The following is a 13320-nucleotide window of genomic DNA, read 5'->3' on the forward strand; positions in this document are numbered from 1 at the left end:
TTCCCCTGCCACGCCCACCAAGCCACGCCCACAGAACTGGTAGTAAAAATTGTTGAATCCCACCACTGCTTTAGATACTTTTGGCCTGGATGACTGAGTCTTCACTGACATACTGTGCCCTGGTTATTTGTCAGAGGGGCCTCTGAACATCTGCATAGCATAGCTCAAAAAAACCAACAACCCAGAATTAACAGAGTCGGACAGGGCCATGGATGTCTTCTAGTCCAACTTCCTGCTCGAGCAAGAGAAACCCTCTATCACTCGGCTTTAGTTATTCGTTCATTTTTCTCCAAGAGCACCACGTATGGATCTCCCTTCATTAAATTTATCCTAACAACGACCCTTTCAGGTGGCCTGAAAGGATGACTGGGCCTAAGTCAGTGGTGGGATTCAATTGTTTTTACTACTGGTTCTGTGGGTGTGGCTTGGTGGGCATGGCTGGGGGAGGGAGACTGTAAAACCTCCAGTCAGAGGTGGTATTTGCCGGTTCTCCAAACTACTCAAAATTTCTGCTACCGGTTCTCCAGAACTGGTCAGAACCTGCTGAATACCACCTCTGGCCTAAGGCCTCTAATGCAGAGGTCTCCAACCTTGGCAACTTGAAGCCTGGTGGACTTCAACTCCCAGAATTCCCCAGCCGGGAAAGTGGCTGGGGAATTCTGGGAGTTGAAGTCCACCAGGCTTCAAGTTGCCATGATTGTAGATCCCTTTTCTAATGAATTCCCATAGCCCAGAGCAGACTTGAAGCTGGATCTCCGTTATTCTAATCCAGAGGTTTCCAAACTTGGCAACTTGAAGACTTGTGGACTTCAACTCCCAGAATTCCCCAGCCGGGAAAGTTGGGGATCCTTGTTCTAATCTAACCCAGTCCCGGAACTACGATACCATAACCATACAGTCTGGCTGTCTTACATGAAAGGTCGTTTGGTTAGGAGGGCAAAAACCCGCTGAGCCGCTACGTGGTGGAAAAAAAAGGGAACACAGAAGCTCTGGGCTGCCACCTCGCGACCATCTGGTTTTGGCAGCCTAAAATGTGGCAGCCGCGTGACGCGAACTGCTGCTGAACCGGGAGCTTATGCTCCAGTCAGAACAGACCTGGAAGGGACCTTGGAGGTCTTCTAGACCAAACCCCACCCCTGCTCCAGCAGGAAACCTTATACATTTCAGACAAGCGGCTGTCCAGTCTCTTCTTAAAAACCTCCAGTGATGGAGCACCCATGACTTGTGGTGGCAAGCTGTTCCGCTGGTTAATTGTTCCGTCTGAACAAAACCGAATTTGATTTGCACCACGGCGCCCGTCATGGTGCATATTTTGGACGAGGCAGAAAATCCCGCAAGCTCCCCCCACTCCACCGTGCTGTTTATCAATCCCCTTGTCAGGCGAACGATTTGCTTGCTGCCCGTGGAGAGTCAGTCACGCATCTCTCCCCGCTTTGCCTGATGCTGGGATCTCCTTCTCCCGCGCATCCGAGGGATGAGGAGATCCGGCAGATCGCGTCGACTAAACCCAGGCCACGAGGAAGATCACTCAGCTGCCGTGTGGGAAAGGATCCTTCGGCGGGAAAAGCGCCCCTGCCAGACCGCTGTCTCAGTTGCCCCCGCTTCTCTCCATATTCCTGCCTGTCAGTCTAAACTAGCTAGATTCTCCCGCCATATTTATCCAATACCGGGCTCACCTCCCAATCCAGGAAGCGAGCCTAAGCGCGCAACTTCACCAGAAAGCCACAAAGAAGGAGTCAAAGCACCTGAAGGCAGGACAAGAAACAATGGATGGAAACGAAGGAAGGAGAGAAGCAATCTGGAACGGAGGGAAAATCAACCACTGGAACAGCTTTGCCTTCAGAAGTTATAGGGGCTTCATCACTGGAGGTTTTAAAGAAAAGACAGGACAGACACTTGTCTGAAATGATATGGGGTCTCCTGCTTGAGCCGAGGGCTGGACTAGAAGATCTCCAAGGTCCCTTCCAGCTCTTTTCTGATTCAGATTCTCTCCGAGATGCGGTCGTGGGCGCCTGTCGTCCCAAGTCTGCTCCCCGGGACTCCTGCGGGTTGACTTGGCTTCCTCTCGTCCGTTTGCAAAGAGCCTCGACAGCCCGGGTCACTTTCTTTCAAGCGCTAGTACGCAAAAGGAACCGCTTCATGGTCGGACGGAAAATGCCCCCGCTCCCCACGCGCAGGTTTTAACGCAATGGCGAGGGATTAGGTCGGGCCGCTTCGTAAAGCAGCGCCCCGGCCCTGTGGGCTTCATTATTCTTGTAGTCAGCAATTTATAATGGAGGCGGGAAGATAAGATGCTTGGTAACGTCTCCTCGAAGCAAGCTTGGGTTGCTAGGGTTACACAGGATCTGAGCGACAAAAATCCAAACTGCCGCTATATGGCAGCAAAGGGGAAAGGAAACTGTAATGGCACTGAGCAGTTTTGCAATCCAGATGTGGAAACTTTCAGATTAGAACAAATGGAATTTGAGTGGAATAATCTGAAAAATTTATACTGAAGCTTACTAATGATGTTCCTATTTGACCTAAATAATAATAATAATAATAATAATAATAATAATAATAATAATAATAATAATAATAATAATAATAATAATAATAATAATAATGGTAATGATAACAAAAATAAAACTTATATGCAGTCTGGCAGTAAAAATATGAATCTGACTGTGTCCTACCATTTAAAGCAATAGAAAATGTATTTACTCCATTGATGTATTGAGACTTTTAAATATATTAAGAGGGATGGACTTTAGTTCTCATCAGTGAGCAGTGACATGTTTGATTGCACTTTAATCAGCCACAGATGGGGTTGAGCAAGGCCCAATATTTTTTGCATCCGTCAGCAGTTCAAACTGCTATAGAAAGGAGCCAAAACCCCAAATAATTTGGTTTCCTTACAATGTAATATAGATAATAGATAATTCTCCCATTCTGTGAATAGCTTCTGCCTTTTAGGATCAACCAAGGGCTAGCCTGTGTTCCTTTACTGATGCACTTGGTAGAACAACCATGAGGGCCCTGGAAAAGATATTAAAATGCTGTGATGTGTCTATACCTACAAAAATCAGGATCATGCAAGCTGTTAGAGTCTATGGAAGCAAAAGTTGGACTTTGAAGAAAGATGGGGAAAATATTGATGCTTTTGAACTTTGGTGGCGGTGAAGACTAAGAGTACTGTGAACAGCCAAAAAAAGCCAATAGATCATGAAACAAATTAAGCCAAATTACTGGATACATAAATAATTGGCTTAATTTATCCTATTTTGGACACATGATGTGAAGTTGTAGCTCTCCAGAAAAGGCTCAAATGCTGGGAAAGGTGGAAGTAAAAAGAGAAGAAAAGGACAATCAGCAGCAGGAGGATAGACTCAGTTACAGTGATGATGAATGTAAACGTGGCAGACTTGAAAAATGAGTTAGGAATAAATCGCCATGCTATATGATTGCTAAGAGTTGATATCAACTTGATGGCACACAATCAAAAATCAACTATTTAACACTTTCCCACATCTGTCCCCTTAAAAAGTACAACTTTATAAATAATTACTTGGCTATAACCAAGGATTTTAGGACTCGGCTAAAGTTCTGGGACACTAAACTGTAAGACAATGGTTTATAAAATCAAAATCATGGAGCTCACCTATAATTGGCCCATTCTGTGTTTCAGTATGATGTGTGAACTGAATCACTGCCTCTTTATCATTTCTTGTTGAGCAATAAAATATTGTATTGTTTGATTTCTCTTGGTAAGACTTGATTTCAGATTATCAATATCCTGCTTTAAACGTGATATCCACGATTGTTTCAAACCATGGTGGCACTTAGGTTCATATACTATTTTAAGTCTTGTTTTATTAGACAAATCACAGCAATTGCTTTACAAACGTCATAAACGGCAGTCAGCAAATTACAATATCTCATCCATACATTCTATAAACTACATTAAAACTTAGTGCAAGTGAGCTGATGCTCTTCCGTTACCTGCTAATTTTATGGATGTCTTCTGAAAAAAAAAAAATCCAGTAAAAAAAACAATCACTGATATTTTTTTCCTTCACATTCCCCCTTGGAAGATCTGATGCATCCTGAAGGAAGCCAATTAACAAGGAGGAAGAGCCACGTTTCTGTGTTGTATATTAAAGTTTATTGAATTACCATGTAAGAATTTTTGCTCTGTAATAAAAGTAATCTGGAATCTAAGCTGATTATTTACAGACAAAACTTCTCATTTCATGATAAAAAACCCCTACTTTGCTCAGAGCAGTATCTACAATAACATTATACTATGGAACAACAACAATCATAAGAAAACCAGGGTGGGTTGTCCATCAAGCTTTTCAGATTAATAATGACCTAATCCTCCAATCAGTTTAAGAGAGCAGATTTTTAGGGGTGGGTAGGAAGGAGCTGAACCAGAATACAAAAGAAAAAGAAAAAAAAGTGGGGAGGGGGAATGGAAAAGCAGATTATTGGCTCAGGATGCAAAAAAGGCCAAAATAGAAGCAGTGTTAACACCTTTGTAATTCTCCCCAAATTTAGGATTTGGGAGCCCTTTCTTCAGTAACCACGGCCATTTTCTTTCTCTCAATTGTAGCCTCCATGGTTGGAAGCCCTTCCTGCAATGCACAGGTAGCCCCCAACCACAACTCAGCCAGTGATGGGCTGCTGGTGGTTCGGACCGGTTCTAGCCAACCGGTAGTTCCAACCATCAGCTGGCCCCACCCACCCGGCCCCGCCCTATCCTGTCCTATATTTCCTTTCTGGCTCACAGAACTGGCTGTTAAACCGGTTGCAGCCCAACACTGAACTAAGCCCAAAATATCTGTTGCTAAGCGAGACAGTCCTTTGGTGAGTTTTGCCCCATTTTACGACCACAGTTGTTAAGCGAATCGCTGCAATTCTCAGTCACATGGTTGTGAAGCGAAGCCGGCTTCCCCATTGACCTTGCTTGTCAGAAGGTCGCAAAAGCGGATCACCCAGGACACTGCAACCGGTCATAAATATGAGTCAGCTGCTAAGCGTCTGAATTTTGGTCATGTGACCGTGTGGATGCTGCAACGGTTGTAAGGGTGGAAAATGGTCATAAGTCACTTTTTTCAGTGCCGTTGCAATTTTGAATGGTCCCTAAACAGAAAGTTGTTAAGTCGAGGACTATTTGTATATAAGGGGGAAAACCCAAAACACACCTTGCTGGAGGTAAGTTACTAACGTGCCAGGCTTGGACTTGCTGCTAAAACAGAGCTGCTGCTGTGAAAGAGGGGAGCAGCTGCAGCCTTGTTTTGTTAAACGAGTCCTGTTGCGGTCCAGCCTGATCATTAATCTGCTGCCATCAGCAGGTCAAGCTTTCCGTGGCATGAGGACCGATGCATTATCACCTACCCGTATCTGTGGGTCAGGCTGCTATTAAATACTCATCAAAGGCCAGCCAAGAAAAGGAGGAGATGGTGAAACGTCTCCATTTCTTTTGGCTTCAAGAGCAACCATTAAGGTTGACCTGCATCTAATAGGAGAGGAGGGTGCACTAGAAGGACGGGGTTATTTTTCATCTGAACTGGGAATGCTCAAAATAGCCTGCACCATTTTGAGTGTCCCCAGCTCAGATCAAACCATTCCATGCCTTGTCTAGGGAGATTCTCAGTCATGCAGGTTGTGGTTGTCCCAAAGGTGCTTTTTCAAGAGGCAACTGGGCTTCAGTTCAGAGCTGAAGAAGCTTCTTGGATGAGAAGCGAAACGTCTTCAAGGAAAACAAAGGAAGTCCAGCTGCCTCTTGGAAAAGCACCTTTGGGATATTCCATGCCTTTCTCACACCTTCCTATACTGTTGTAGATGATTTGATTCAGGAGACCAGAAATGTCGTCCGTGCTGTTAGAGGCATTGAATGAATTCCCATTGGTAACGGGATTTTTTATACAACTCCTATTTACATAAAACGTACAAATGCGGTTGTAGTGTTCAATCTCTTTCTGAAAAAGCTTGGTTGGTCACAAAGGAAAACTTTCAAAAATAGTTAGAAGAGAGAACAAGTGACCTCAGTAAAACTTAAAATGGTGGCTCATTTTCCTTACTACCTTGTGAGATTCTCCTTTTAATCTCCCTGCCTAGAAACTAACATGTGAAAACATACAACAGCTAAGACCGGATCTGCGTTTTTCCCAATCCCACAGGAAAAAAAAACAATGTCAGGGCTGCCTTCATTTAGGAAATTGCATGGAGCAGAATGGTTAACTATCTCCCAGCAGTGTCCAAATCCCTCTCTCTGGTAGCCATTTTAAATAATGACATAAATAAAACTCTTTGCAAGTATACAGCTTAGACATTTCTTACATGACATTTCATGACATTTTCTCCCCAAGCGGTCAACATACTTGTGTTCCCAAATACGATATGTAGTTGTTGTTTTTTAAGTTGAACCACATTCTTGAAAACTGGTTGAACTCAAAAAGCTGGCATGAGTGTATCTCACCAGAGCAATAAATGTTAGTTGCTGCCTATAGCTACAAAAGTGAGAGTATTTGAGTGTCTGCCACTTCCATCTGTTTGCACAATATCCCACCTAAAAGACTGCAACGCTACTAGAGCAGGGGTGTCAAACTGAAGGCCCGGGGGGAGGGGGATCCGGTCTACGGAGTGCTTTGGCCCATGGGGCCGCTTTAGAAACAGCAAAGGACTGGCCCGTTGTGCCTCTGCCAACAAAAATGAAGCTTGGGGCCCTCCTGAGCTCTGTTTTTGCTGGCAGAAGGTTGCAGGAGGCTGCTGCAGCCTAAAATGGAGCTCGGAAGCCCGTTTTCTCTGGCAGAGTGCTCTGTCCACCACAAGTGCCCCTGACGTGAATGACGTCAAGCTGGCCACACCCAGCCTGGCCACGCCCACTCCAGCACCCCCCCCCACAACCTTGATGCGGCCCTCAATGAAATGGAGTTTGACACCCCTGTACTAGAAGGTTTGCAGAGCTCTGAAGCCTGTGATACCGAATGGCAAAATGAAATTATTTCTGGTATTAGAAGAAACTACTAATGAGCAAAGATCCCAATCTATCAGAGCATAGCTAACTGGAGCATGGAGGGTTCTTTTCCTCCCTGGATTTGGGTTACTAACAGATAATGGACAAGAAGAAGAGACAAAGAGATGAAATTAAGAGAACGAATGTGCTCACCTCGTCTATTAACAGAAAGGACCGGGGAATAATTATCAAACCCATGGCTGAGATTTAATTTCAATCAGACTAAAGCTGGCCAAAAAAAAAAAAAAAAGAAGAGAGGAGGGGAGGGGGCTCTGCTTGGCTTCCCCTTCCCTTCTTTAATAGCAGATTAAGTTACAAAAACCAGCAGGCGGTGCTTGTCATGACACGGAGATGAACATTATGATTTGCTAATGCCTGTAAATCTAGCTGCTCTCAGAGAGACAGGAGAAGGGCATAGCAACAAATGGGCCCCCGGATAGCCATAGGGATACAAATAGCAAAACCCGCCCCAGGGTGAAGGACTTGGGGGAAAATCAAAGGGGCAAATCACCAGCTTTGTCATCCTTCCAAGAAGCCTCTGGGAAAAGAAAAAAAAAGACGGGAAAATCTCCAGAGGGGGAAGAAGGGTGAATTCGGGTGTCTAGGAAGAAGGGATATTCACAAGGAAGGGTGTTTACTCGAGAAGTGCTAACCCAAAGGGTGAGGGGGAGGACCTCGAAACCTTGAAGCTCCCATAGGGTCTGGCCTCTTTTCTGCGGAGCGATTGGCGCAGCAACCCCCTTGTTCGCGGTTGGGAAGGCAAGGCCGATGGTGGTAATGTCGTTTTGTGCTTTTAGGAAAGCAGAACGGGGCAAGGGCCGGAAGCAGCAGCTACAGGAAGGCACGCCCAAGGGAACTTCAGGACCATGTCGAGCAGGTAACGGTGAGGAAAGGAGGCGATTTCCCGCCATCTTTGAGGGATTTATCCCAAGCTGGGAGCCGGGTCTTCCTTCCTCTGGCCTCTTCCTTTGTCCGTTGTGCTCGTCTTAGCTCGTTCTCCCCCCCCCCTCATCATTCCGGAGGAAGGTGGGTGTTGAGACTCCAAGTGCAGCAAGAAGGGCAGGGGGGGAATCTCCCCATGTTAGGCCAGTCGGATACTCTCTCTAGGGAATCCAAGAAAGTCCGTAGGAAGCTCAACGAGAGTTCAGGTTCCCGCCTCGTTCTTCACAGGGTGGTGTGTGCACGCGCGTGTGTGTGTGTAAAGATCCAGCATCCCCCACAGCTGCACTGTTCTCTAACTCCCTTGGCACATTCATAACATTTGGCCTCCTGGCTGAAAATGGCTCAGTTCATCTGATGGAGCCTTTCGGCTTCTGGGCACAAGTTCATTATTATCATGAAGTGTTATTTTTTTTTATTTTTTTTTAAAAAAGAGTCTGTAAAAAAAAAGAAAAAGTAGTTCTCTGGCACCTCCTCGCCCTTGGCATTTTCTGACCCTCTGCTGCTGCTGCTGCTGCTGCTGCTGCTTCTCCACCTCAGCATAGAGCATCGGTGGGGACGGCGGTGGGTGCTGTCTTGTTTTCGTTCTACCCGACTGTCCCTTGGTCACCTCACAAGTCTGTGACTTTGTTCTCCACTGCTGCGGCAATCTGTTGCAGGCGGTATCCCAGCTGCATTTTCTGTGCGATCGGGTCTTCTTCCAAGGCTGTGATGATCTGTGGGCAGAACCAGAGCTATTAACCAACGACTGCCTCCCACCGTCAGGCCTGGATATTTGAGGGAATGCCTCAGAGGAAGAAATCTCTTTCTCCTAGAGACATGCCTCATGGGACAGTTCATCTAAACCAGGGGTTGTCAAACTCAAGGCCCACGGGCTGGATCCGGCCTGCGGGATGCTTAAATCTGGCCTGGAAATTTATTTATTGATTGATTTGATTTGTCGATCGCTTACAAGATAATAGATATAAAGTATAAACATGAGTAAGAATACAGGAAATAGGTACAAATAAATGGGGACAATAGGACAGGGGCGGTAGGCACGGATGGTGCACTTATGCACGTCCCTTACAGCCCTCTTAGGAATGGGGTGAGGTCAATAGTGGTTAGTTTGAGGTTAAATAGCAAAGGACCGGCCTGCAGTGCCTCTGGCAGCCAAAACAGCCCCCCATGTCCCATTTTTGGCCTCGACGGCCTCCTGCAGCACCTTGCCGGCCAAAACGAGGCATGGGGGAGCCGCGTTTTGGACCCCGTTTTGGCCAGCAGGGTGTTGCAGGAGGCATCCATCTCCCTCCACCACCAACCAGCCTGCGGAAGAGAGCTACAACGCTGATCCGGCCCTTAAAGAAATCCAATTTGATACCCCTGATCTAAACCTTCTCAAATCTCAGAAGTTTTGGGTGTTTTCCTTGCCTGATACAGGGCATCTGCTAGCATTGGGGCCTTTTTGATGGTGATGTTCTAACTGTGGAGTGTGCTCCTTCAGATCTGGAGAACTGGATTCTTCCCTGCGCTCAAAATCGATCCCCAGATTTCCTTTCCTTACTGACCTTCCAAGAAGCCAAGGAGAAGTATGAAAACAGAGGTCTGAGGCATGGAGTGAGAGGATTTTTAAGTTTATTAAATTCAGTTTGAAAAAAATGCAAGAAGCAGATTGCTTTATGGGACTTTCTTTCTCTTTAGTCACCAATGCTCCAAAAACTCTGGTGGAATACAATCTGAAGATATTGCTTCGCCAGTGGGGCATCCAAAGAGAGCCATAATCTTATTTGTGTTCATTTGTCACCACAATCACAATAGGGGAGATGGGTGTGGTGTCTCTACGTCTCCCTCCCTCCAACAAAACGAAACAAAAACCAAGCTGGAAGGAAAATAGCCTCACCTGATCATAGTATTTGTTGATGTACTTGTAGAGTTCATGCAGAGCCACCAAAGAATTGAGTTCACCTGAGTAATTCTGTAAGCAAGAGATACCAGCTATTTTTAGTTATGGGAGCCAAAGCCTCACTAAGCCATGTTTCAAAGTACAGTAGATCGAGTTCCCCGCTGGGCAGGCCAGGTGGCAAATGAGTCACAGACTCCCTCACACTAAGGCAGATGAATTGCCTCCTCTTCTCCATTTCATGCCTCTCTCATCATATCTTATCGGAGCCTTTTGGCTGGAGGTGCCCAAGGAACGAACAAGGGCTGCACGACCAGAGTTAGGCCTGCAACCTGTGGATGATCTGAATTAATCCTAGTTTTATGGAGATCCTCAGTCATCCAGGTCATGATTGTTCCAAAGGTGCTTTTTCCAAGAGGCAACTGGACTTTCTGGTTTTTCTTTGACTTTGAAGACGTTTTGCTTCTCATCCAAAAAGGATCACCTGTGGGATGATCCAGGTTTTCCTTACAGTCTCTTTTACCAAGCGGCTATAGGGGAACCCGAGTCTACATCCAGGAGAGGAGATCCAGAAAGCGTGAGCTAATTCTGCCCTACAGGTAGCCCTTGGCTTACAGCCATTTGAAGTTATGACAGTGGTTTAAAAAAAAGGGGGGGGGACTTCTGACCTGGGCCTGAAGTTATAGCCAAGGCAACACCTCCAGCAGCATAAAATTCAGGTGCTGGGCAGCCAGGTGTTCTGACCCAGCTCCCCAAACACAACAAACCCTCTGTAGTTAAATAAACGTTCTCTTTATTAGGAGTGCCGGCAACCCCAGCAAAAAGTCTCTCTCTTCAATGCAGGCTAACAAGTCTGTCTGGCTGGAAGATGAATAGTTCTCTGCCACACTTATTCATCTCCACCCCCTGCCTTTTATCCCCAGAGCCAGGATGAGGCATCGCTAGCAGCGGCGGCTCTTCCTTCCCAAGGATCGGCCCACATATTTCCACTGCTCTCCTCTCCTCTCCCTTCTGTGCATCCGCAGGAACGTGGACCCAGCTGTTCCTCCTCTTCCTCAGCAGCCACCTCCAGACCCGGGGGCTGTTGACACTCCATTTGAGGGCTGACAGGTGGTCCAGTCTCCGCCTCTGTGTGTGTTTCTCTCCGTCTGCCAGCTCCATTCCCTCTTCCCCCTTGGAGCCCCCAGGTTGCCTTGGTGCTGACCTAGACTCCCAGGCCTCCTCCTCCTCCTCCTCCTCCTCCTCCTCCTCCTCCGATCTAGCTGTTGGAGGGACCGGCGGTTGACAGGCTAGAACAACCAGGCCTCACTTACAACCACAACGTTGCTTCAACTCCCACACCCACTATCTCTCCTCTTATCTGTGCCCCTTTGCACCCTGCATTCCACTGCCTCAGCCTACTTTTGCCATTGTCTTGCTTTTGCTGCTGACAATGTGTGCCCCACCCTAGCCCTTCGCACCAAGAAGTCCCTTTGCACAAAGCTGGTAAAAGCAAGGCAGCTACAGCAAGCAGACTGTGTACCAAGGGGGCTTGCTTTTGCCTGCTAGGGCACACCTTGACAGGAGCAAGAGCTGGGGCTTCTTGGGGTGTGGCCAGCATCCCAAGAGTACAGTTTGGGGGTTGCCGGCTACCCTACAAGGGGGGGCCGCAGGGGGGGCCAAAAGGGCAGAGGGAAGATAGGTTCATTACAGGTATAGTTCTTGCCAAAACCCAGAAATAAGTGGCAGGTTTTGGCAAAGAGGTAATGAAATGCAGTCCTGTGACTGTGGAGAGCGGCAAACAGGGGTGCATGTGGCTGTGTCGCCTTGGGCCTGAGGTCTGGTCATGTGACCTGAGGGAGATCAACCATTGGGACTTCAGAACCTCACAGCCGTAACTCCCCCTTTCCAGGTCAGTCATAACTTCGAAGAGTTGCTAAGCCACAGGTCATAAGTCGAGGTAGTCCTCGACTACCTATAATGAAATCACCAGTGGCAAAGGACAGCAATGCTGCTTCTAAGAACGGCCCTCATAAAGGCCCTGGCTAGGAACGTGTACAGAAAAAAGGAAGGATGCGGCTGGGAGGACTCTCACCCGTGACAGCTCCGCCAAGGCAGAATTCATCTCTTGATCACTAGCCGAGATGGTTTGGCGAATATCTGCATAGTACCTGCAGAAGAGAAAGGTTCTTTCTTATTATGGTTGCATCCAGCTTCTCATCTGCCTATTCTCCTTCTCTGAATATATCTGGACTCCTGTCGGAATTTGATTTGGAGGGGGAGCCTGAGCTGCTGATAGGGAGTGGAAGTGTGGCTCCATTGGCTGTGGAAGAAACCAGGGAAGGGCAAAGTCTGGCTGGGCAGAGCAGGGGAGAGGTATAGCAAGGCAGAAGGAATTCGGAGGAAGACCCAGGCCCATCCCCTCTTCATCCTAGGGCACGCAGGCCGGAACGGAGAAGGGAGCAACGTGAGTTGCGTGGATTACAGGGGAGGAAAGGGCCCTGATTCCCTTCATTAGCTGCAACTGGGAACACAGTGTTTAAAAAGGGGAGTTGTGCACAGCCAACTGTTGAGAGCAAATTGTGAATTATCTGGTATTGTCGAGGCTTATCTGGGTTCCTGACATCTTCCCAACTGTGTGTGTTTTGCTGGCCTTTCAAGTCTGCAATTCCTTGCCCTGTCAAGTTAATTACTGCAGCGTGGTTTGCGTGGACTTCTATTTACAGTTTGTATGTACTTCGTTTTCTTACTGAATTTCCTCCACTTAAAGGCTGGGAGAGTTTTTTCTCCAGCCGAAGGTAATCTGGACATTGGAGGCAAAATTGGAGGTACTAAAGGGACTCTTCTTACTTATGTGACTGTGTTGACTTTGTACCACACCCCGGGTCATCACACTTCCCTTCGCATCTTCTTCCTTACCTTTCCACCATCTGTTTATAGCGTGGAATGTCGCGGGCATAGAGCAGCTTGTTAATTGGGGAATCCTGGAAAGGCCACCAGAGAAGCAAGACGTTAATTTCACTGCCCAGAAAATTTTACACACCATGAAAACAATTAACACTCTCTCAGGGGGAATGAGGAGGAAAGGAAGAAAAAGCTGTAACTGGAGGCACTGACAGAACGCTTCCATTTCCTCTCCTTATCCAAGCAATCACACCTGAATCTTCCTCTGAAAAACGGGTGGGGTGCTCCTTAGCACTGCTGGCATCGCTAGTACTAGCTAAGAGATGTCCATGATAATGCAGCAACCACATCTCCTATGACAAGGCACACTAATGCTCATAAAGTAGCATTTTCCCTTTAAGAAAATGCTGCGGTTTCTATACCAGAAAGAGACAATGTAACCATATGAGAACCAGCCATCTGAGAGAAAGACAAGAATAGAAAATAGAATAGAATAGAATAGAATAGAATAGAATAGAATAGAATAGATATAGAATAGAATAATAGAATAATATAGAATAGAGAAAGAATGGAATAGAATAATAGAATTATAGAATAGAGAAAGAATAGAATAGAATAG

The 13320-nt window shown here is 46.6% G+C and overlaps 1 protein-coding gene across 2 annotated transcripts in view; it reads right to left on the minus strand.

Annotated features, from left to right (window-relative positions):
* Nucleotides 1-8366: 8366 nt before the first annotated feature.
* The window catches only part of PLXNB1 (plexin B1), a 174640-nt gene continuing 169686 nt past the window's right edge, over nt 8367-13320 (minus strand). The window contains exons 35-38 of one of the 2 annotated variants that reach the window (XM_087954506.1): nt 12717-12781; nt 11893-11968; nt 9819-9893; nt 8367-8655 (exon numbers count right to left, since the gene is read on the minus strand). In XM_087954506.1, coding sequence (XP_087810632.1) covers nt 8551-8655; nt 9819-9893; nt 11893-11968; nt 12717-12781 — 321 coding nt within the window. In that variant the 3' untranslated portion in view covers nt 8367-8550. The remainder of the gene's footprint in view (nt 8656-9818; nt 9894-11892; nt 11969-12716; nt 12782-13320) is intronic. The other variant, XM_087954507.1, reaches the window with a different exon arrangement.

The sequence above is a fragment of the Notechis scutatus genome, chromosome 2 (genome assembly GCF_049901735.1).
Source record: "Notechis scutatus isolate UNSWTSFEM ecotype Mainland chromosome 2, rNotScu1.2, whole genome shotgun sequence".
In the NCBI taxonomy this organism is placed as follows: Eukaryota; Metazoa; Chordata; class Lepidosauria; order Squamata; family Elapidae; genus Notechis; species Notechis scutatus.